The sequence below is a fragment of the Pezoporus flaviventris genome, unplaced genomic scaffold, assembly GCF_033815535.1.
Source record: "Pezoporus flaviventris isolate CSIRO_AGI_PZ_B2104156 unplaced genomic scaffold, CSIRO_AGI_Pfla_v1 ptg000030l, whole genome shotgun sequence".
Taxonomy (NCBI): domain Eukaryota; kingdom Metazoa; phylum Chordata; class Aves; order Psittaciformes; family Psittacidae; genus Pezoporus; species Pezoporus flaviventris.
This window is the reverse complement of record NW_026892578.1, coordinates 4,925,490-4,951,162: the sequence shown is the minus strand read 5'-3', so window position 1 is coordinate 4,951,162 and position 25,673 is coordinate 4,925,490. Positions and strand designations below refer to the sequence as shown.

Genomic DNA, 25,673 nt, shown 5'->3' with positions numbered 1-25,673 from the left:
GATCTCACTCAGGTGCATGTCTGAGCAGTTACGACATCTGTGTAGAGAAGAATGCATGCACGTATGTGGCTATACAGACCGTATACTTGTGTATTGTTTTCAACATTCGTTCCCTCCCTGGCTTTATTACAACCTTACTTAGAATTCATTTTCACTTCCATGACAGGGAGTACATCTTTTTAATAAGATGTCAAAGGGTGGGTTATCTTGTTACATAATCCATCTACAACCTATTCCTAAGTAAGAGACCGTGTCCTCTAAGCCTGAATTTGCATGGCATACATGTAAGTTTGAGTCAGCATGCAGTGGGTGAGGTACAGTGGATTTGTTCCAAAGCTGCAGTTACTATTCCTTGCTGATGTTCTCCTACTGCTTTAAGACTGTGTCGCTAGGCTCACTGTCAAATGCTTCCCACCCAAACAGAATCCAAGTTGGAATTTAAAAGCATGAAAAGTTGCTGTAGTTAGTGTTTAAAATTGTAATTTTTCAAAAACTCACTCCTATATTTCTCTCCTGGTGCTATCTTCAGTGTATGTCCCTGCCCATGACAGAGGGTGGAACTAGGTGGTGTTCTTTAAAGTCCTTTCCAAACCAAACCACTCTATAGTTCTCTGTCCATATGGCAGGGCTTTCCAATTCATCCCAAAATGATGAAAGTTACTTTTTTTCTGTCCTATTGACATGTCCTTTAAAACTTTAGTAATTCTATTTCATCACCTGTTTATCCCATTTGGAAGAACCATCTGTGTTTTCATCTCCTCTTCCTGATGATTAAGAATTCCTGGGGGTTATTTTGTTTGTTCAGGGGCGTATTTTTTTTGTCCTATGCACTCTCCCACCCATTCTTTAAGTCTGTTTCTTGCACCATACAAAGTGTGACAGCTTGGTATGAAAGTAGAGGGAATTCAATTATTTTTCTAAATGTGCAAACCCAGTAAAGGAACTTCATTTGTACTTTGTATAAGTCTTGGAGGAGGTAATTCTCAGAACTGGTAAGAAAAAGCTTCACCTGTGCCTCCCCCCTTCCCTTTCTTGGTAGCTCTAGCTTCACAGAAAAAAGTTATTTAGTTTCCTTGATGAATTTGAAGTCAGCTGAGAAATAGAGAAACTCTCAACAGAGAGATTGAAGTTGTGATGTACTTTGCATGCCTGCTACATGACACTTTTGTTTTGGAAGCAGAAGATAAGTAACTTCTGATGCAAGTTTTGTCATCCACGTCGCCTATGTTGTATTCAGCACCAGCAGTGTCCGTGATGATTACCAGCACTTTGTGTGTGTGGTGTACTTGGCAATGCAAAAAGAAGCGCATGCACTGGGAGGCAATAAAGACCGGCTTTGTAAGCAGTAACTCTAAGCTTTAGCTGTTTGAATGTCTCCAGCATGCTTTCTTAAGAGCATGGGCAGATTTCACCACAAATAGGACAGAGTTCTCTGAGGGCCCTCAGGGTTATGGTCAGCACATCAAAGCAAAATTCAATTTTTTGTATGGTTTTGGATTTAGCTACCCAGCCGTTCTAGTTTGTTAGTTTTAAGTAGTGAAATTCAGACCTATGTTTTTTGAGTGAATTGAAGCTGTTCCTATAGAACTGTAGGGACTGCAGAGGCCAGTTTAGGGTTATTCTTGGAAGAATTTCAAGTCTCTAGGGATCTACTTGGATACATTTCCTGCTTTTCTTGAATTGTTCATGCTGCATGAAGCACAGTAGGTTTATTCACCCATCCTCTTTGCTTGCAAACATAGCAAATCTGTATGCTACATGGGATTGTTCATGGATGTTCTCTGGGGAAACACATGAAAGAAATTGCCTGCTACCTGCAGTGCTTTTCAGAAATTAAATAATAAGTGGACTCTGGCTCATAGAAGGCAAGTTTGTTCAGTACACTGAAAGAAAGTTCAGTGTTTTCTCTGGAACTGATCATGTTTACATACATGCAAGCACAGCCTGGGACAAACCAGCAAAGACTGAGTTAGGACTTACCGTGTAGTATAAAGCCTGTGGCCCACTCAGTACTTGACTTTTCAGCCTTTTGGAGAAGCTCAAGTGTAGTGTCTGTTCTTACCAGTTGCTTATCTGACAGGTAGCTGTAAGGATTCCCTGTTAAATAGTATTGAGGAGACAGAAGATGCTTTGGGACCTTGCTGCAGACGCTGCACATGTGGCCCTGGTATTGCAAAACCTCCCGGTGTGCCATTAGCCCTGCCTTCTCCTCCTTGGTGCTTCTTCAAGGGCAAACACCATGAAAGGCAACTTGTGATAGAGCTGCTGAGTTTCTTTGACTTCTTAAAACATAGCCAGTCAGCTGTCACAAACCATTCTAACTAATCTTTCTGCTTTTCATCTTTGTCTCTTCTTCAAAAACAGGATGTATAGGGACACCAGATTTTCTTAAATAGTTGATTTTGTGTACCTTTTCTAATCATCCCGGTCTTGTCCCTCAGGCTTACACTTTTTTTTTTCAGAGGAAACCTTGTAAAGGTTAATTCTGCCAACTAGAGTTGAACTCTTTAATTTCTGCCTGCCTTTCTTAAAACAGTGACAGTAGTCCACTGTTTTCTTTGCAGTCAAAGAAACCAAGTGTCCAGAACTGTTTGCTCTTTGAGAACTGTATTCTCTATCACAGTAACCCTGTCTCTAATAGGTGAGACAAATTTGGATGCCACAAAGGTTGTGAGGAGTTAGCATTCATTTTAAGTAGGGCTTGTCTTGCACCTGACACTGAAGTGCGCTATTTCTGTCACTGGTTTTGATAATCTCTTTACACCTCTTCCAGTCCTCATTAGTTAAACAGTCTGCATCATCCAGAGGATTCTGCTGCCTTATTTTGGCCAATTATCATTCTGAAATAATGACAGGAAGCTTTCCTAGGTAGCTTTATTGAACCATATTTTTCATTGTGGACGGGTTAATCAGCATTTTCAATCTCAAGTGCCTCCTGTTCTGCAGTGCAGGTAGGGCTTTCTGGTCAGGCTGATCACAGGCTTCCTACCTCGTGTAGCCCGTGTCCTCCTTCCTTTGCCAAAGTGGAAGTGGATGATGTACTTTGAGAACAAAACCTGATCAGTGTCCAGCCTACCAAGGAGAACAGCAATTCACACTTATTTCATTCTTGCTAAGCAGTATGGAGCTGTTCACATGAGGAAATAATTGTTTTCAGATGCAGGAAAGCAAATTGATAGCTGATAGAATTTTCTTCAAATATGAGGAAGCCCCATTTTTCTCACTAATTCTGCTGGTTTACCTTTCACCACTACCATGTTAAACAAGAGTGAAACATAGTACAGGTGCTTGCTGTTGTAGAGAAATTACTACTCCAGCAATTTCTAGTCTCTGATCATGTATTTCATCCTGTCTCTGCCAAAATAGATTCACAGGGTTTTGTGAGCCACTTTCTTAACTGATTTTGAAAAGAAAACATGAGAACTAGTTACAAAACTAAGAAGCAATCACTTTCTTATACCAGTGTTTCTACTTGTATAGCTCAGGTGTGTTCCTAAGGACTAGGTCAAATAATTCTCTATTTAGTACCAGGTAAGATGAAGGCGATAGTTTTATAAGAGTCGATCTATAACAAAAATTTGTCCAGGAAAACTTGAATATAAAGAATTTGGGCTTAATGAGTTCTTACTAGTTTACACAAGTCTTTTGCTAATTAGCCAAATTCATTAGTAACAGATGCAACTCTGAATCTGGAGTGACTTAATTATGTGTAGTCTCCAGTCTTTTTCCTGTACTGCCTTCTAAATTGTCCAGCAAAAAACAGAGTATATTGCTCATCTTTCCTGTACTTCTGGTAAACTTCCAGTGCTATTAAATCCCCAGTTACCTGTTTTATAATCTAGTTCTTGGATTCAGCTCCCCCTCATTGCTCCACAACAGCAGTAGTTATATAGGGAGCAGTAAGCTGATTTACAAACACCAGGATCAAAGCTATTTTTAACATTTCTCAAAGTGGATCTGCACAGCTTACTGCCGCTTCTGTGTTAACACATAGGTGAGCTCTTCTGTTCAGTTACCTTCTTGACAAATACTAGATTTGTGCTGTGCAAAGGTTTTTCTTTATTTTTTTTCTTTTTCCCCCAGAATCAAGAACAGCTTAGAGAAGAGGATTCTGATTTTATTCTGAATGATGGTGACCTTACTGTGACATATGGTGATACAACAATAACTGCAAACGGTTCTTCTGGCCCCCATACAGCTACCACTAGCCTTGATGACAGGAGAACAAAAAGCAGTTCAGAGGAAGCACTGGAACGTGATGTGGGAGCAGCAGATCATGAAGTTACAAGCAGGGGTACCCGGCTAGTATTTCCTCTGGAAGACAATGCATGATTACTGACTCAGTAAAAATAACTCTTGCTCTGTGGATGGATCAAGGAAGACTGCAGGCCACTGTGTTACTTGAGGTGGGGATGTTTAAACATGTCAACACACGTAAGTGGTTTTACTAGGGTCTGAAGATGTCACCTATTTTTTACTCAAGATGCTGACGGTGGGATTTTCTAAATGTCTGAAAAAGGACGAATGAGAAAACTGGTCATTCTCTTTTCAACCACATATTGAATCCATGTAAAATTAGCATGCTGCAATTGTCTTGTTCAGCTGCAGCAGCTCTCTCTGAAGAGAGGTACATGAAGACATTGTCACAGAACTGAGCTTGTCTTGGCTTAGCTTGAGAATGTGGAAGAAGAAATATAAACCTGGTAATTATGCAGTGAAAAAAGATGTGTGTGTATCTGAGTGTGGAGAGATCCACTGTTAACTTCTCTCACTGAGGAAACTATGGAGTAAGACAGGACAGTATACATTAGGACTACAAGTGCATGAATGCCAGACTGTGTGGGGAATCTGTTACTGCAAGCTGTACTTAATGCATTTCAGGGAAAAGAAGATTTCTTAACTGGCCAGGTGTTTAAATAGGAAGGCAACGAGAGCTACTTGTCCCTTTAGCTTTAGGCGACTTGACTATTACTATTAGCCGAACTTCTAGTGCCTCAAAAAAAAAACATCCAGCTTCCTGTGGTCTAAGATGTACCTGAACTGGTACAAGCCTGGAGCCAGGCTTTCTTGAGTAGAAGTAATGAGGTAATACCTTCTCTCCCTTAAAGCTCTTAAAATCAGGTGAAAATAGTTGGAAACATATCCTGGGCTGGGGAAAACAGCAAATGAAGGGGCGGGGGGGGAATGAGAGAGAAAGACAGTATTGAACTTGCATGGAACCATGAGGTTTCATTGCTCAGAAGAATCCATGGACTCTGCTTACAGTTCTTGTGTGTGATAAACAGCAAACACCTAATTAAATGGACAAGCAAATACCACTGGCTTTACCATTTGTGACTGTCCTAAAAGAAAGATGTTTACTCTTGTTCTCTTTCGCAGAGTAGATGTAAAACTTCTGTGGGGCATTGCACAACAACATATAAGCTATGAAAGTGATGAACTGTACTATCTTAAATGTGAAAAGGGAAAAATCTTTGCCTAGTATTTAGCCCACTTACATGTAGGCTAGCTTTAACTTATGGCTAAATGCTTTTTAATTTCCAAATGAGGAGATATCATTGTCTTTGCCAGTAGCTGAAAATTCATGCTTTGAAGAGCAGTTCAGCTGTTTAAAGCATGCTAAAATGTGATTTCATTCTCGTGTGTCAAAAGGTTTATTTTTTTAAAGAGTTCTGTTGCCCACTAACGTGATGTAGTATCAGTTTATCTAAAAAGTGTGGTTTTCTTGCTGGCATTTCAGTTGTTCCTCCCAAAACTGTGTGTGAATAAGTACCCGCTGTTTTTACTTAACTATTAAACTTAATGGGCTAACTTCGGTACGAGAACTTACTGCTGCAGAGAAACTTTGCAGTCATCTTTTCTAGTCTGCTTTCTTTCAGCTGTGTTCTCTGAGTGACCTACCTCCTTGTCTGTCCTTCCAAGGTAAATTTGTAAAGGGCATTGATCTGTAGTGACTGTCTGATATGATTAAGAGAGACAAGGAAACCAGAAGTCTTCGTGGAAAAACTGGAAGACCAATGCAGTCATCTATGTTCTTAAATGATGAAGAGTAACAAACCCTGATTGAAGACCTCCAATCAGAACAACTCCTTTTCTGTTCTCCTCTGCTTTCAAGGAAGACAAAGCAGATAGCAATGATCCATGGTATTTGTACTGTTTACATGGCTTGTTTTCTCTTTTTTTGTTTTAAGTGCTCTGGCAGTAGAAAAGGTAGTTTCCTACTAAATTACAGAAACCATTACATTTATTTTGGACAACACTTTGGGACCCATGCTGTCAGTACTGAGTGGAAACTTGAGATTTCTACAACAATTAGTGTTATTAGCGGTCATATGAACCAAATTTTGGGTTGAGATAATGAAACGTACTCAAAATAAATGGGTTTAATACAGTGAGGCAAATCTTTACATGCAGCTTGAAGCTGAAGCTTTCCAAAACACTTCAGCTGGAAAGAGAATCTTATGCAGAGAGAGATCTGTTCTTTAGAGGAAAGATCAGGTACTGTTTCTGGAAGTACAAGCTATGTTTCTTAGCTTGCTCAGGAAGATGGAATCTCTTGAAAGTATCAATAAACCATCCCATTGCAGGTGCTTCTTTGTCTGTGTTTTTAATTCTCACAGGAAAAATATAGAATTGAATGAAGTTCACCAGTAAGCCCAAAATGTGGTTGTGAAAGAGCAGCCAAAATACAGATGATTGGTGAGAGGTGAGGAATATCATAGTCTAACTTCACATTCAAAAACTACTTAAAAAGCTTATCTAATACAGTAAGGAGAGGCCCATATCAATAAGCTTCATTTTTGTTCCTATATTGGAAGAAATAATTTTATTCCTTGATTTTTACCTATTTTCATCTTAAGTCTTTCCAAAATTGTATTTCACTGCTGACAAAAGGTAAGCTAAAACATGTAGCCTCTTCTTACACCAGTCCCTGTACCAAATTCACACGGGACTCCTTTACTGAAAAGTGGGGGGGGGGGGGGGGGGGGGAAGAAAACCAACAAAAAAAAGCCCTCCTTGTCCTGAAATACTGTGTATTTCACCAACTCTCCAACAGATCCCTTTTTCTCATGTGTATCCTTTTGAAAGAATAGTTTAATACTTTCAATTCCTTTTCCAGAGGGACCTCGACACGCTTGTGAGCTGGGCTGATGCCAGCCTTATGAAGTTTAACCATGCCAAGTGCAAGGTCCTGCACCTGGATCAGAGCAATCCCAGGCACAGCTACAGGTTGGGCAGGGAAGGGATTCAAAGCAGCCCTGCAGAGAAGGACTTTGGGGTGTTGGTTGATGAGAAAATGAACATGAGCTGGCTTCAGTGTGTGCTTGCAGCCCAGAAAGCCAACCGTATCCTGGGCTGCATCAAAAGGAGCATAACCAGTGGGTCCAAGGAGGTGATCCTGCCCCTCTACTCTGCTCTTGTGAGACCTCACGTGGAGCATTGTGTGCAGTTCTGGAGTCCTCAACATAAAAAGGACATGGAGCTGTTGGAGCAAGTCCAGAGAAGGGCCACGAGGATGATCAGGGGACTGGAGCACCTCCCGTATGAAGACAGGCTGAGAAAGTTGGGGCTGTTCAGCCTGGAGAAGAGAAGGCTGCATGGAGACCTCATAGCAGCCTTCCAGTATCTGAAGGGGGCCTACAAGGATGCTGGGGAGGGACTATTCATCAGGGACTGTAGTGATAGGGTAAGGGGTAATGGGTTAAAACTTAAACAGATGAAGTTTAGATTGGATATAAAGAAGAAGTTCTTTAAGGGTGGTGAGGCACTGGAATGAGTTGCCCAGGGAAGTTGTGAATGCTCCATCCCTGGTGGTGTTCAAGGCCAGGTTGGACAAGGCCTTGGGTGATATGGTTTAGTGTGAGGTGTCCCTGCCCATGGCAGGGGGGGTGGAACTAGATGATCTTAAGGTCCTTTCCAACCTTAACTGTTCTATCATTCTATGATTCAGTAAGATCCTGAGCTTGCAAGAACTTGACTGAATCATACCAGCAAATGTGTATTTTCTTATAAAACTTGTGAGATTTTGAACAGAAAGTACAGCTTAAGATTGTACTGAACAGCAATCAATACGTATCAGTATCTTCTTCAAACTGAAATAGAAAACCTACAAGATGATGGTCTTCACTGGAAACAGTATTCGTATACCAGCAGAGGATGTTGCAGCTTACGTGGCTGCCCTTGCACTTGGGGCTGAGTAATTTACAGTTTTTTGCTTGATGCATCATCAGCTCACTGCTGAAAATCTTCATTGAATTTGCCAAGGAATCTGGAGAAGGGAAAAATGAAGCCGCTAATCTTATTTCAGTGCTTCATAGAAGCTCATGCTGGCAGTTAGGCATGGCTGTTGTGCAGTTGCTTGAATTCCCATTGCTGTGGCTTTTAACACAAGTAAGTCCATAAGCACTACACCAACATCGTATTTAAACAGACTAAAAAGTTTTCTAAACCTTTCTGTATATTCCTCTGTAATGCTGGGGACAGGGGATGGCAGGGTTTGGGGTTTCATTTACAGAATTTGGAGGAACACAACAAATACCTGAAAAACTGGCATTTATGTGCTTCCCTTGTAGTTAATTGGGGGTGCCTGTGCCTGAGAAGTGATGATGTTTTGAGCCATTTGCACATGTTTTGTGCAAAAGACCAAATTCTCTTCACTTCCCTGGGTCTAGAGGCAGTTTTATCAGTTAAAGCTGAGTAGCTGTGAGCAGATCCTGTGACTTCTAAGAGCAGCCTCACTCAAACACAGGCACAACACAGGGTGCTTTTTTGTGAGAGGTGTTCAAAGTGCTGCTTACACTGGCTTCAGCATAGCTGATACTCTGATCTCAAGTTGAAAGGAGGAATGATAGGACAAGTGTGGTTTCACTGTACGTTACCTGTCTGCTATGCAGAGGAAGGGTACAGTGTAACCTACCTTTTCTGATAAAGACTGAACAAGGGTGAAGTATCACATACTTGGTACTTGACCAAGTCTAGCACTGTTCCAAGGATGAATTTTTTTGGGGCTATGAAAGGAATTTGATTTTTATTTTATTTCTTTTTTAACTGAAGGAATTGCCTTTGGGGAAAGGAATGCAGAAATTTTAACTGGAGGAGAAAACAGAAATCTAAGCTTTTTTGGCTGAACTTCCAAAGAGATGATCTGAAGCAAGTACGTAGCAAAGGTTAAAATTATGTCTACTACTAAATGACAGCTGCTATGTTTTATTCCTAGGGGAAGGGAAAGAGCTCATAGTAGGAAGTCTAGCAACCTTTACTGTAAGCTGCTCATGCTATCTATTACTAGGAGGGCCTGATCCTGTGATTTTTTCGTTATAATCTGTGAAACAATTTGTAGATGGGCATGGAAAACATGGTCCTTCTTGTATAGCTTCGGTTTAACTTGAACTGCAGTCTCTCTTCAGACAGCATTGGTCAGAGGAGCTTCTTTGCATCTAATTCTGAGCAGTAAAACCCTAGAAACTAATGTGCTTCACATGCCTTTCAAAGAAAGGTTCAGTGTTTCTTTTAATTCTGTTTGAAGTCACTCACAGGAATAACATGCTTGACCTCAGCCTTGGCAGGCATGGTCTCTGCTTTTGCACAAGTGTGGGAATGGAATTCTGGTACTCAGAAGCCTCAACTTCATGTGCTTTCCTTTAAGATGCAGGGGGAGGACCGCTTCTGGGGAGGAACCAGAGAACTTACAGATGCATCAGCAGGGAGTACTCCTTTCCAAAACACTGAACTTGTGACCTGCTGAAGCTTAGAGGCAAGGGAAGATAAACTATGACTAGGAGACACAGGCCATCCAGCAGGAAGTCAGGCAGTAAATGCCCCAAGCTGCCTAGGTGCCGTCTCCATCATAATCAGTCACAGAAAGCAGGACAGAGCTGCTGCGTAGCTTGAAAACACATTCTTAAGAGAAAAAAAACATGTAGAATAATTTCAGATGTTCCTATATTGACAAATGCTCTTTGTGAGAAGCAGCCCATGCAGACCTTATTTGTAGTGCAAGAGATTATCGCCTCCCATGTTTGAGAGAGTTTAACACTGTGCCCTGAGAAACCACTGATACTTCTTGGCCTGGGATTTTTGGGAGTGCCCTTCTGAAAATGTGACTTCCAGTAGAAATAAGCTGGCCAATTGAAAGAGAAGGAAAGTGTGGAGAAAACAGTGAATTACAAAGCCAGGAAATGGCTTAAACAGGCAGCTTTACTGTGGGAACAGCACTGTAAACAATTGCTGCTCTTAATTTTACAGTCCTAAATGCTGAGTTTTGTATGCTTCTGCCCACCTGATCCCAAGCCAAAGCCAATGGAATAATGCAGAAGTAACTGAACTACCCCATCCTAATTGGTCACAAAATCAGAGGCTTGCACATGGAAGCACTGGCTTTCTTCTACTCCAGAGCAAGGAAAGGAACTTTGACTGTTTTTCTCTGAAAGTAATCTCACATCACTGCTGTGTTTTCTTGAGTCTAAAAAGCTGTTATTCGTTTTGAAAGCAGTTCTGGGGTAATTATTCTGGTAAATAGGCAGGTGCCTTACAAAACATGTGCACATACAAACAGGTTGTAAATGCTTGGCCAATCATATTGGAACCTGTGTGGCAGACTCAAGTGAAATGTCATATATTCATTTGATACCTGCAATTCGTACAAGCTTTTGCTACGAAAATAAAACAGCAATGAGAAAGTGATTAGATACTAGAATCAGGTCAGATTTTTGGGTAATAAAATTACCTATCTGCTTTGGATGCTTTACCCACTATGTCTTTATCCTATGCTACTTTCTTGATCATAATCCATTCCATTTTTGCACTATCCCACATGGACTTGCAGACCTCCAAAACACCCTTGGGTCTGAAGCTTTATCTGGGGACTGAAGCTTAATGGGGAGAGACAGCTTATAATAACTTATGCTGGAATAAAGGACTTCCGGTTGCCTGCACTGTCTACATCAGGGAATGTGGTAGTGTATAGAAAGGTGTCTGCAGGGAGACAGAGAAACCCTGGCTTTTTGAATTCCTGCTTATACTGGTGTGGATAAAGCCAGTGCCCCTCCAGGTTCACATACAATAATACACAGAGAGAAAGGATTTATACTGGTGAATGTAAATGAGCAGCAATCTTTGTCCTGGGGAAATTAAAGAAGTTTGGGTTAGTTCTAGCTTTTATTAACATAAAGCTTTTCATTTAATTTTCCGATGCCCATAGTTTCCTGCAGTTTTTTAACTTTTAGGAGTTTGAAAGCAACCCATATGAACACACTTGATGCATATTTATAAAGGTGGGGGCAGAAGAGTTGCACTTCACATTTGTGCCAAAGCACAATGTCAAAGCCATGCTCATTGCTGGCTTATGTAAATGTGCTTAATAAGATGGCAGAATTTGAAATACTGCAATTAAAGGTCACTTTTCCCACTTTTATTTGGAAAAAAACCCCACCAGATTTGCATTCCCTCAGAGAAAGTGAATGCTCAACTTAAAAGGGTTTTGCTGTTATGTTAAAATACTTTAACTTCAGGCTATGAGAAATAGATTGGATTTATAACTAGCAAAGTCTCTGAAGCTGATATTTCAGAGGCAGTGGGAAGTAGGTCATGCAGTTCCATGGTATAATATATTTATGAATTTGATTTCCAGATTTTAGTTTAATCAAGGAGGTTACCATCCACTGTCTGATCACTGATTTCAGTCCTAAATTGCCTGGCTGAATGTCTAGATGTTGACACACAAAAATACCAGGAGACGTTCTTTGGATCATATCAGCCTATTAGTAATAGGCATTGTGAAATAACAGCTTCCCGCACACGGGGTCATTTGAGGTAAGTGTGCCTGATTTTTAGTTTGGGATGTCAAAAGTAAAGAAAGGGATATGACCTATAGCTGGTTTTGGTGGAGAAGGGAGAATGTGAGCCATCTAAGGATGTCCCAGATTTTAAACTTTCCTTAACGGAGACAGGCTGCTGCGCCTTTCCTTTGCAGGGTGCTGGTGCAGGCTGGGTGCTGCAGGTTTTCTGTTTATTAGTTCTGATCTGTACATAAAGCACAAAATCAGAAGCAGCATTTATCCTGCTTTCCATCAGTCTGCCATTCTCACAGCTCTTACTCTCTGATCATTTAAGATGTGAACACGAGTGAGGTTGCAGGAGGAGCCTTAAGTTTACTTCAAACATAAACCCACACTTGGTATCCAAAGCATACTATGCTGCCCTAAGACTGCTATGGTGGTCTGTCCAAAACTTCTGGTGGCTTCTATTCCCTCGTTATTGAAGCACCTAAAGCCTGTGTGGTGTGCTAGGTTCAAGATGGGGGTGGGCCTAGGGCTGTGTTGTGGAGGACTGAAATGTATATTGACTCCTATCCTTCCTACAGGTAGTGTTTGTCTCCTGTGTGCAAGAAATTGGGTGTTACTGCACCAAATGTCTCTAACAATGCTGGAGTAATTACTGTAAGCAGAGGTTTGTAAAACTGGAAGGTAACATTGTACCCCTGACACATTCTCTTCACAGTAGCTACAGTAACAACAGTCTTTCCAGTATTTGCAGTTCAAGCTGTGATGATTTAAGGAGGACAGCAACTCTCTGCAGTGCCAGGGTTTGGATTTTTGGTCTACAGCACTTCGTGCAAGGATGGTGTGTGGGTGCCCTGAGCCCTGGTGTGGGAGCTCAGTATCTGAATGAGGTTAAGTCAAGTCAAGGGAATATTGTTTAACTACAACGGGGGGAAGAGAAAAAGCAAAATGTTGTGGAAGACCTGTGTTGTAAAGTACTGGAGGAGGGGGGATAAACACCTGCTGGGCTTTCTGCCACTGGCTGACCTGTGTACATATTTAGCTAAACAGTCCTGTGGACAAGATATTGCAGTAGTTTCAGCTTTCTTGAGCATGCTGATTGAGCCTTCATCCATGCATCCCTTTCTCAAGAGAAGAAATGCTAGTGCTGTTTGGCGTTCCTTCTCTGTCAACTAGTTTCAGGTTAGGTATGGAGATGGTGTTACCCTTCTAGGCCAACAAAGTATCTTTCGGCTTCTTCTTGGTACTCCCTTGCTTGACGTAGACCATGGAGTCACTGGGAAGTAGCAGGTACAAGGTGGTAGCTTTTGTGGAGCTCATTGTTTTGTATTGAGTTATACCGTTAGCTGCATTAGAACAAATGATCTTATTTTTCATCTGTAGTCAAGTCAGAAATATGTCATTTCTTCTTATTTGATTAATAGCAGTGCAGAGCTTACTGCTTTGACACTGTATGCTTGACGCATACGTATAAACTCCATATTTCAACTCAGAAGTGAAAAGAGCTGATACTGGCAGGTCTCTCCTCAAGGCAAGGTTAGCAACTCATCCCTATTCTTACAGTACAGAATTGATCTGGAGTTCCCTTACCTGAAATGTGATTAATGATTCCCATCTGGGAGCATCCAGCAGTTCCTCCAATATCCTTTTATTTTAGGAAGCACTGCAAGCTACAACTGAAAAAAAACCCCATTATTACATGGAGAAATAAAGTGCAGAATTACATCAATATAGTTGTGATAGAGAGGAGTTATAACTTCTAAATCTATTCTTAGAAAGAATGAATGATCACGCACACAAAGGAGGTCTGATGGCAGACAGATCCACAGTCAGCAAATCTGAGCATAAAATATTACAGTTCCAGTCAAAGGAGATGAAACCCGCCTCATGCTATTCTGGTTGTGTTGTTTCCTTATGAATAGCCCCAAGCAGTGTCACCAGTTGCTAAGAGTTGCTGCATTTGGACTGTATGTGTCTATTCTGGTCAAGCACGTGCTTGATGGTGAGGCCAGGCAGGTACCTCTGCAGTCAGTGAGGACAAGCTGCCCCCTGCCCCAGAGTTCATGTTGCGGTCAAGAAGAGAAGCTTCGTAGTAGCCTGGAAGGGAGAAGCTTTATTGGGTTTCATGGTAATAAGTGGGTTTTGGCAGCTGTGGGAAGAACTGAGAGCTTGTAATCAGGTAAGGTATGAAGTTCAGAACTGTTATTTAGCGAGAATAAACTGCTATCTTGGAAAAGTGAGAGCAAAGAAAATCAGTTATGTCCTGCCTACAACTAAAGAGCCCCTTTGTTCAGGAAGCCCAAGATTTATGCTTTTAAAACTACTTGTTTTCAACATTTTTTTGTCCAATCCAAATAAACAATTTTTATTTTGCTTTGGCAGTATCTTTTCACCAAATATGTAGGAGCTTCCTTCTAAAACAAGCTTTTAAGGGGACACAGTAAATTGTCAGTATGCTAACGTTGCTGAATATTTGAACTGGATCAAGCAAAGGAGTGCAAATAACGATAGGAGATGGGGATCAGAATTAAACTGTGTTTGAAGAGCTACAGGTGTTCTGCACACTGCCCTTCTTCCCCCCAGAGATCCTCTGTATTCTTAAATATAATCAGTAAAGGATATTTAAGTGTTTATCAGTCTAACATAGCTTCTGTTCCAAGATTAACACACCTACGATATGACCAAGCTCAGTATTCTCTAGGCAAATCCAGTTACCTCTTATTTTCCCTAACCAGTAGTGGGTCTGCAAACTAAAAACTGTTCCTACTAAAGTAATCCGTGTTCCAAGACAAGTGTTTTCTACAAAGCACTTGCAGTTACATAAACCATGTGTGGTTTTGAACTTAGGAGCTAGTTTCCAACCTCACCTTTCCAGCAGTGCTCTCAGCCTTTACGCTACAATGAGGTAGCCAATCCCTACCTCTCACCGTACACTAGTCATCCTGTACAGAAAATTATTTCTGTCCTATTATACCAGTGAGTTTGTAGCAACAGTGGATTTTAAAATGGCAAACAGAAGCTGTACTTGGTAGGAAGCAGAGCTTTCCTGGTGCACTCGGCTGTGCTGGAGGCAGCCCTTCTCTTCCTGGGAGTCAGACCAGGCTCCTGAGGGTTGGATGTGGCTGTGGAGCTCCAGCCACCCACTCCCACCAATACCCTGACCTTTAGAAACCAATCTGGCTGGGTCTTGTATGTGTCTATGTGTTGCTATCGTGGTTTAACCCCAGCCAGCAACTAAGCACCTCCAGCTGCTCACTCACTCCTTCCTGACAGGATGGGGAAGAGAATCGGAAAAGTGAGAAAACCAGTATGTGGACAGGTAAAGCAAAAGCTGTGCACACCAGCAAAGCAAAACAAGGAGTTCATTCAGTGCTTCCCACGGACAGGCAGGTGTTCAGCCGTCCCTAGGACAGCTGGGCTCCATCACGTGTAACAGTTACTTGGGAAGACAAATGCCACGACTCTGAAGGTGTGTGTGTGCGTCTGCCTTCCTCCTTCTTCCCCCAGCTTTGTGTGTATTGGATGTCCCTCGGATCAGTTGGGGTCAGCTGTCCTGGCTGTGCCCCCTTCCAGCTCGTTGTGCACCCCCAGCCCGCCCACTGTTGGGGTGGGGTGAGGAGCAGAAAACACCTTGACTCTGTGTAAGTGCTGCTCAGCAGTAACAAAAACATCCCTGTGTCATCCACACTGTTTCCAGCACAAGTCCAGAACATAGCCCCAGAACAGCTACTATGGAGAAAATGAACTCTATCCCAGACAAAACCAGCACACTGAGGCTCTCAGCCAACAGCAGGAGTTTGGGTTTAGCCCCCAGAGAAGCAGCAGTGCTGAGCCGTTTAAGGCAGTGAAAGCAAGGAGAGCCCAGGGTGCACGGGTGTGGTTTTGTCTAATGATGCATGGGAGAAAGTCTCTTCAGGCTTAACACGCATGTTGGTAAGACCCTACTGGAAAAATACACAGGACAAGACACAACTTTCATTGGCTATTGGCATTTAGAAAGGGCGGAGAAGGGAATATCAGCAAACTTCTGTAGTTCTCTGACTAGGAAGGAATTAACTGTTACAATGCTATGGGTAAATGTAAGCAAAACTTCCCTCTGGTTACTAGAAGCTATCAGTGGCTGCATGCTCAGTACAGATGCTACTGTTGCAGGCAGCAGAGGCAGCAGGAAGAGAAAAACAAAAAGAGCTTCTGAAAAGGAAGGTGGTCCATTATCTGGTCCATTATCCAACAAAATTCGCAGCGATGGATGTTCATTTTTTCCTTCTGGAAGTTCATACTTTATTTGGAGAGCACTACTGTGCATTTATGAAAGCATTTGGTTACAATAATTGACCTGATTTTACCTTTTGGTAGTCATTCAAAAACATGACTGTTTTGCTCTGTATTAATGGCATTTATGATATTACAAGTATTCAAATAACTGCTCTCACTTAGATGCTTCAGCTGGCTTAGTTTAGGGAGTAGCTATCACCTTCCCTAGATAGTTTTTACATTTACTGGTTTTAAACCACTCAATATTGGAATGAACGTTTCATGAGTAGAGCAGTGGTGAAGCCCTGCAGACACTCAGAATTGAGTCTTGGGAATTATTCTGCAGGGCCCCACACTGCTGCCACATTCCCCAGATCAAAGCATTGTTAGAAGATGAAAAAGTTTTATTAATTAAACATCTAGCTTGCAATTATTCCCGCTGTTCTGCCCCAGATCACAAGAGGCTTCTCTCCCGCTTCCCCCTGCACTTTCTGCTCCTATGCAATCGTAAAGGTTTGAAGGTAAGCTTTATCAAGGCACAGCCTAACCCTTCAGGAGAGTGGGATTTTTGCCATGAGGACTGGGGCATCACCCATCTGCTCTGTAGCCAGTAATGGAGCTTCATGCTTTGCCTCCACTTGCTGAGGAGTGTTCCAGGGCAGCCCTGGGGAGCTCAGTGGCTCAGAACCAGAGTTCCTCCTGTCAGGAATCCCTGGAGCTGTAGGCAGAGGCATGACCGGACACACTTTGGCATCTCCAAGCACTCAGTTTAGAAATAACCCGAGTTTTTTAAGTCTTTAAAGTGCTGACTAGCTGTTACCTTCAAGGTTTGCATTGCCAGCTTACAAGCAACATGTTAACCTACAGCAGAGAGCTAAAAGCAACAGGATGCCCATTTTCCAGTGCAGAGATGTCAAAGCAGCCACACATAATCCATATTACTTTTCAAGATTTTATTTCCTTTCCTGTTAAGGAACAAGGTTTCAGAAGTATCAGATAGTTACCTCTCATCTGCATGTAACTGCTGTAGTAAGTTCTCAGAAGAGCCACCCTAACATACATATTTTACTAAGAATTTACAGAGAATCAATAGGAATATACAGTTTCCACTTTACAGTTTAAGCTCCAAAATGGAAGTCATGCTAGGGTGAATCCTCATTTGCTGCAGAGTATGACCAGCAGTCACTCCATCAGAAAGAAGCAACTCAAGGCTAGGTCCTGATTTCTATCCATTTCTGCATCTTAGACATAAAAGCCTTTGTGAACAGCCAAGACCAATTTTCAGGTAAGCAAAAGCACCTCTCTTCATGCAAGAAATTGAGGTTATATAAATGGCTGGACTAGATGACCTTTGAAGGTCCCTTCCAACCCATATTATTCTATGATTCTATGGTCTATTTGGTTATCTAGTCTGGTGGCACTGAGGCAGAACTCAGGATTGAGTCAGATGAAATATGAAAGTTGTTCAGTGTGAAAGCATGAACAAACCAAAGTGTTTATCAACACAAGAACTGTAAAATTGAGACCTGAATTGGTAACTAATAGGCTTGAAAGCCAGGGGGGTTTGTTGAGTAAAAAGGAATCCTGTAATTGCATGCTCATGATAAGACCAAATTAGCACAGAAAAATGGTAGCAGGCTGTTTTCTGCATCCAGTCAGAGAAGTGACAGGCTTAAACTGAATCAAGGAAGATTCAAACAGATGATTGAGAGCAGTTCTTAACAGTGAATGTACTGATGTAATGGAGTAAATGACCACTGGAGGATATGAAGTCTTTATCCTTAATGCTTCTAAGAACAGCTTGGGACAGGTGACAAATGTTCCATCCTCTCATCTTTAAATCCATTTGAGATAAAGGTGGGTATCACTAATTGGTCTTAAATTGGTTTTAGATGAAAAAGAAGGGGGGGGTGCGTGATGTGACAATTCACCCAAGTCACCCCTGCCCAAGCAGCAGCTGAGATCCTTGTGAAAAACCAAGGAAAGACTTCCAGAACTTCCATCAGAGAGGTGTCCGGTGTCCTACAGCTCTTTTCCATTATTTTAACAGTGCACTTCCGTCTCAGCAGTACTTTGAATGCTATCCAGAGCAGACCCGAAACCAGCACTGTTTCATGTGTGTGCATAAATAAACAAGGGGTGAATCATTTCTCAGATCTATGGCAAAGCATTAAAGAGGGCTCATTGGCAGCCAGTGTAGAGCTTGGGCTGTACAGCCCCACACCCTGTGCTTGCCTGCACAGCTGGGAGTTCTACCCATTGCAAGTGAGCAGCCACACAAGCACACAGTGGTGGCTTTGCCTTTTCCCTCAAGCTCCTGTCTTCTCACAAAAAATAGGCAGCAAAGATTACTGAGTTAATGGTGTGGGCCTTGTTCTCCTCTTGATTTATTGTACAGCTCTAATGTATTTCATACAAATACTGGCAAAGAAAAAATCACCAGGCTTCCTCTTAGGAAATGTTATGAGGCATTAACCTCTTGCAGCATACTCCAGAACAAACTATTTTACAACATTTCTGTGAAGGTCAGCAGATTGTACAAAGCATTTCTAAACCGGGGCTCAGGTCTCTTTGTACATCAAAGCTGATTTTTCAGCACTCTGTACAGAAATTTCCATGGATCACAGGGCTCCTGGACCACACAGCTTCCTATCTCGCTGTAATGTGGTTGTCTACCAGATCAGTTCCTTTCTATGTCTAAATTAATGGAGTTGCCTTTTAAAATGAGTTGTCTTTTTTCTCTCCCTTCCTGCCACACTGTTCTCATGGTTAAAAAAGAAACCTTCTTCCAGCTTCCAGGCCGAAGTGATTCATTGCTCATGTACAAAAATCTGTTCTTCTGCCAGTATTGTTCATAGCTTGATTACCTCTCTCCCACACTGCTGCACACCACTGTCCTCTTTCAACCTTGACTTTGAGGCTAAATAAACCACACAGCTTAGTCGTGTCCAAGACAGAGGGCTGTTCTTTCACTTGACATTTCTCGTATCTATTAAAAATAGGAATACATCCCCTAGGCACTTGGGTGGCTAAGACAGAGAACACATTAATGCCACTGTACGTGTGCCCTTTTCCCAACTAGGGGTTCAGAGTCACCCCACGAGGTCCTCAACCAGGCACACCCGAATGCTGTAAAGCCAACTTCAGCATACCAAACATGTCACTCAAGAGTCTGAATGCCTGATATGGACTTGGCCTCTTCAGAAAAGCTAACTTATTTGTCTAACATTTCTCAGATAGTCTGGTGCCAGGGACTGAGTCCAGTTCCTCTCAGAGCTTTCTGAATACCTCAGCCATGAGGCACTGCTCCATCCTTTCTCCTCCTTCACTCTCCTACCAGATTCCTGCCTGCTTCCTAACTTCTGCTGCAGACCAGCAACGCTCACAGTGCCAGATGCATTGCACAATCCATTCCTTCCCCAGATGGGTCTAACCTTGTGCGTTGACCACGTGCTGTGGGGAGGAAAAACCAACCACCTGTGATATATGACTGTTAACAAGCACAAAAGAGGAGGCAGCAGTTTTCCTTCAGCGCTTGACTTTGCAGTACAGACACTGAGTGTCTCTGTAAGTGCGCACATACAAGAGGTTTCCTGGCATTTTTTGAAAAGCTCATACCGAAAACAATAGATGCCAGTGATGCACATGTGAGTCACTGCTACAAGTGGGACTTTCAAATCCAGTGTGCAAACACCCGTCACTTGAACCAAGGACACGGACAAGGACCTCCTCCAGAGCCCTCTGCTCTGGCGGCTGGTGACGATGCCCACTGAGGGTGGGACACAAAGGCCCTCCCAAATGCACTTCTGGCAAAGGCAGCCAGATGAGACAGCTCTCACATTATCCCATATACTCATAAACTGAGCCTGACAGTACTGAGATGCAGGGGAAGACTATGTTTACAAGCTTAAGCTTTACAATTTTGGTTTTGCAGGAGAGGACTTCTCCCCATACTTCCCACCCTGATGCTGCTAGGAGAGCTGTGGGGCAGTTAATGAATGGCTTATGCAGAGGGAAAGAGAGGAGTCTGGTTTGCAGGAGAAATGTGTTTGTACCGGCTGAGAAAGGGAGAGTGTAAGGCAAGTCGCGGTTGCCCCATGGACCAGCATTCCACTGGAGGGGCTGGTCCACCACTAGCTGTCTGCATAGGAGCTTGAACAGAGAAGTGGGAAGACCTGACTTTGAAGAGCTGCCAGTTTTCCTTCTATGATTTGGAATTTACCTTACCTTGCTGTGCATCTCCCTGAGCTCTCCCTCTCCATCTTCTCCAAACAATGCTCATGCGGCAATTCCCAGCGCTTTGCTGCAGCCCAGCTTTTGGTCCCTACTTCTCCTCCCAGCTTACTCTGTCTTTGTCCTTTCCTTTCTTCCTGTATGCTCCCTAGCTGACTTTTCCAGTTAAACCAGTCACAGCTTCCTGCTGCCCCTCCTTATCGGATCCCAGTCCCTCATCCTTCACACCCAAGCTCTTTGTCCAACAAATCCCACTGTCCAACTCCAAGATAATTCCTTTCCCTTGCTCCTTTGTGTTTTCCCCATCTGTCATCGATGCCTTCTCCCTCTCACCTATAGTCCTTTCCACATTTAAGCACTGGAAAGCTAAATGCTGGATTTGGGAGTCTTCCTTAGACTACCGGCAGCAGGGAAAGAGGGGCTAGAGCAGAAGGCATTGGTGGGAGTGCAGGAATAGCAGACTCCTCCCTGTTCAGTCCCAGCACCACAGCCTCAGCCATAGTTACACGGCTTTGTTTCCCACTGCCAGATGTCTTGTACCACCCTGAGCTTTTCTATGGGAAAGAAAGAGGTTTGAGCATGCTCACTGAAGATAAAACCAATGCAGATTTTATTTGGTATAAAATACACACACACATACCAAAACCACTTTTACCGAGCACATGCTATCCATGTTTTACAAACATTAATATATTTGGCCAAATCAGAATAGAAGGCAGAGGTAAAAACAAAACACGAGGGGCATCCTCTACACAGAGGTCATTTCCTGTTACCCGAACTGGAGTTCCTGTCCCAAAGCACTGAAGCGACAAATGATTACAAAGAAACATCTCTGAGAATCTGAACATAGAATCTGAACATAGGCAAAAGGCCACAACATTCTAACCCTGGGTTCAAAAGCACATGCACTGTTAGGACTGAAGTTCCCCACAGAGACTTCAAACTTAAGCCCAAGATGAAAAGTTTCAGCCTATGTACAGCTGTAGTTTGGCAAAATTGGACAATTAGAAACACAGCAACAAATCTGGAAGCACCAGGGAAAGATACGATTCCCATTTACCAACACGAAGAAATGATGCTGCAGGTACCACAGGTCAACAGCAGAGCTTAATGCCTCAGTGCTAGAAGGAAGAAAGAATTTCCCGATACTCGATACCCTGACAAACTCTAAGGACTAAAGTGTTAATAAGCTTCCAGCCCACTGTCCAGAGCCAAGACTGCCAGAGGTACACCCCAACAGTGAGCAACAGGCCTCAAGTCACTGTAACTTCAACGAATTTGGATTTAACATTCACCCCCTTAAACCACAGATAAAAGAAGGACAACCTTGCCCCCAGCACCTCACTCACATACACAAACACACGCATAGCCAGTGAGGTGCTGAAAACTCCCATGAGTGCAAGATTTGCTTTGACAAATGCATTTTTCCCATATCCTTCTCCATGGCAGTAGGTGTCACATTAAACAGGAATGGCAAAATAACATGTAAGGTAGTCCCAGTGCTGCATGGGTCGCAGAGTGATCCGGAGTGATGACATGCACCTTCTTACTGTCCCCATGCTCCAGACACCATCAGAGTCACAGCAGTAGCTCTTTGTGTTACAGAAAGGAACAGAACCACGACAACATGCCATCAGCCTTGTTGGCTCTTAGTGTTTCAGGAGCTCAGCTCTTCACTGAAATGTTGTTGAAGTGCATTATCGTAACAAACCCTGAAATTCTGTGCTGTTTTTGTAACATCAGGCTTACTGAAAGTGGTGATATTGAGAACTTAATGTAGTAACTCGTGACTTTTCATGATGCACTGACTGATGGGGGGGCTAAAATGACCTATGCAACAAGAAATTTGGAGAGGGACTTTTCACAAGGGCCTGTAGTGAAAAGACAAGGGGGAATGACTTTAAACTGACAGAGGGGAGATTTAGATTAGCTACAAGGAAGAAGTTCTTTACTGTGAAGGTGGTGAGACACTGGAACAGGTTGCCCAAAGAAGCTGTGGCTGCCCCATCCCTGGCAGTGCTCAAGGCCAGGCTGGACAGGGCTTTGAGCAACCTGGTCTAGTGGAAGGTGGCCCATGGCAGGGGCTTTGGAACTGGATGATCTTTAAGGTCCCTTCTAACCCATTCTATGATTCTATGAAATTAACTCCATGACTGTTTAAACACTCCTGTTAGATACTGCAACTATTTCTATTGTACCTGAAGTATGCAAGTACATGCCACAGGTATCTACAAGGACTCAGTAATGCTCTAGAGAGAAAAAGTAAGGCAGGGGATAAGTATATCTTGACCCTGGACTTTCAGCATTTCTCAAAAGTATGTCACTACAGTTGTCTCCCCAAAAGCAGCTATTTAAATATAGACATAATGTTGTGAGAAAGCAATTAATTCCAGTGTGGAAATATCACAGCCTCTTATGAACAATTACAGTACTCAAGTTTCTACCTCCCTTAAGGCAGGCATAGGATGACCAGAAGTTTATTAAAAACAGATGATAGAATTAAGTCTTATGAGCATTTGTCAGTTTTGTTCCCCACTAGCTGTTAATTCATTACATTTTATGTAGCACAACGTCTGATCTACTAAAAGCCCGCAGCTCATACCTGCTCTCTGATTCTAAGCTTGCCAAGATCAGCTTGGCTACAAAATGTGTTTATTATTCTCTTGCTTAACATGCCATCCCCTGCTCTAAGAGATGCAGTTACAGGTTCATTTTCTACATAATTTAGTAGTACTGGGGCTTTACTTCAAAATCTCAGTTGAGCCCAGTAGCAGTAAAAAAGCTGGTGATGAAGCCATGAATGTCCAGCTGCTCTCAAAATGCAGTTTAACCACAGATGTCCTGCTTTCAGCAAGCTGCGCTTACTTCCAGGGACCTTTGCCCATGAAACTGCATGGTGGTCGTCCTAGTCAGACCTGTTTCTGTCTTTTCAGCTAAGTACTGACACTGACATTTGATACTACATTATTTTTTTCCTTCAAGGAACAATTTTGTAGGCCAGTAAGTATATGCTGTAAGCATCCTGAACAGTGCTTTCCAGCACTATCAAAACACCTTGAGGAGAAAAACAGGATACATTTGTTGGGAAGCCCTAGTTGTCCTCCTTAGAAAGCCCTTTAGTGACTGAAACACACTCACTGCAGAATCGGTTTTTAAGCAACCGTTCATCCAGTCCTACATGCTCTTGCATATCCTGCACCAAGGTCCCACTCTGGGCTACTCACTCCTTTTTTTAGCTTTGGATATTCCCTCTGGATTGTTCTGAAGTATTCTAATGAACTCAGCACCCTGAATGCAAACTGCACTTGCTGTATTTTGTGCATTTTGCCCACCAGAACTCTTTTCACAGCATACAAAAAAACCCAAAAAGAACAGCCTAGGATGAGAAAAGAAAAATTGAATGATTCACTAATGAAGAGCAATTGTGGTAGAGAACAACTTCTGTGGAAAGAAATAATTCTTGATACAGAAAATGCATCTATTTCAAGCAGGGAAACTGCTTCAGAAAAGACTCAGTAATCTGCAGTTAATGTCTTCTCCCCAGCTACCAGCATCAAGTGAAGCTAGATGGCAACACTTCTTTATTCATCACAACAAACCAGTGTAAGCGAAACTAAGTGTGGAATTCCAGAAACTTCTTATGAAAAGCATTTACCACCTGAAACAGTGAGATGAGATTCCCTGATTCCCTGTTGAGGTGAAGTGCATGTGTAACAGTTGCACTGTACAAATCTGTGACTGCCACTTGCTAAAAAGAAATCAACAAGATACATTGTATTCTCATCTCCCAAATGATGGAAGAAAGTAAGTACCACATAATCTTTTGACTTGCAAGAAAATCCTTCTTCCCAAGCCTGTCAATACAAGCCAAGCTGGCTGTATTCCCGAAGAATCCTTCCAAAACAGGTTACCTGACACAGGTTATCAATTAGGCATTAATATAGTATTGTCCATCTATATAAATACTGGTTTATATATACCAGCGGAACATCCAGAGACAAATTTTGCTCTCACAGTGCCTGTGAGAGAGTTCAAAAACATCCCTTAGATCATACCAAGGGTTGTTCCAACACAAAATGAGCCCCTGTAATTTCTGCTTCAAGCAGAAACCAAAGGATGCAGAATTGTATGAAACAGGCTACTGTGAAATGAGTAGATTTACTCAAAAGCATTTTTACGGCTACATTTCCCTATCAGACGGTGAAAGAAACCTGCTTCTTGTGCCAATGTACTTGCAGGTGGGAGGGTCAAGGAAGAAAAAGTGCTAAAGTAACGGAAGGTTCATCCTAACAAACTAATGGGTTTTAGAGCACAATATTCAGAGCATGAACACCTACAATGCAATTCAAATGTTTCCTCTGTGATAACGTAATGTCTTTGAAAGGCTGTTATTTCCAGCACTTTATATAAATACTGTTTTCTTCCTGATAACACATTATTCTGTTTGAAGTTCATGTTCTCAGTCTGTATTTGAGGACTGCGTGTAAATACCCCTATAACCTTGTGTACTCTTGTGGGGCCATTTAAATGCTGCCAGACTGTAATGGACTCAAAAGCAGATGCCAAGACATCACAACCCTGCATCTCTAAATTACAACTGAACCTTCTATCTCCAAATTAAAAAAATAAAGAAAAAAGAGGTACTCACAGATATACACACACACACACACACACACACATGCATGCACACCCTTCTCATACAGGATATGTATTCTCATACATTGCAGGGTATCTACAGAAAAATGTATTTTTTAAATCCCAAATAAAACTTAAGGTTGGGGGGAGGTTCTTTTCTATTTTTTTTTTTTTTTTTATATACAAGCTTTTATTTGGGAACTTTGTGATTAATCTGTCTTGGCCTCTTAGGAAACATTTGCTTTTGTCCAGGATTGCCAGCTGAAAGGATGTTATTGTTCAGAAGGGACGTGACCAGGAGGACCCTGCGCACAGCACAATGTGTCAGCCCTGAAGCAAAGGAAGAAAAGTGATTCTTTCATCTGGCTGAGAAAACCAAATGGAAACATCGAGCGTTCATCTTCCGGTTACAGTCACCCCTAAATGTGTCCATAAGAAACATGATAGTCACAGGTATCTCACATGAGTATCACCACCAGAATATATCAATATATTAAAAAAGAATTCCTACTTTAAAAGGAATTACAGATTTCTTTAAAAAAGCAGAAACTTCTGCCACAAACATCTTCAAAGCACATAAGCAGGTTAATGCTTACCCCGCTGCTCTGAATGATGGATGGGGTTTAACATGGTTCCCTCCCCTCAGCCTGTGCCCCCCCCCCATCATCAGCAACCCGTTCTGGCAGCAACCATCCCAGCAGAGCTACCCAGTCGGTCGGGAGCAGGACAGACAAGCCCTCCCCAGGGGCCCGCACTCCTCCTGCCCGCCTG

The 25,673-nt window shown here is 42.4% G+C and overlaps 1 protein-coding gene and 1 non-coding gene across 2 annotated transcripts in view; both read left to right on the top strand.

The window, feature by feature from the left end:
- Positions 1-6,586, top strand: part of SLC9A7 (solute carrier family 9 member A7) — a 74,191-nt gene extending 67,605 nt beyond the window's left edge. The window contains exon 17 of the mRNA XM_061459770.1: positions 4,084-6,586. Coding sequence (XP_061315754.1) covers positions 4,084-4,332 — 249 coding nt within the window. The 3' untranslated portion in view covers positions 4,333-6,586. The remainder of the gene's footprint in view (positions 1-4,083) is intronic.
- LOC133272626 (U2 spliceosomal RNA) lies at positions 2,014-2,201 on the top strand. Its single transcript, XR_009744496.1, has one exon. It is a non-coding gene; the product is annotated as a U2 spliceosomal RNA (small nuclear RNA).
- Positions 6,587-25,673: the final 19,087 nt, after the last annotated feature.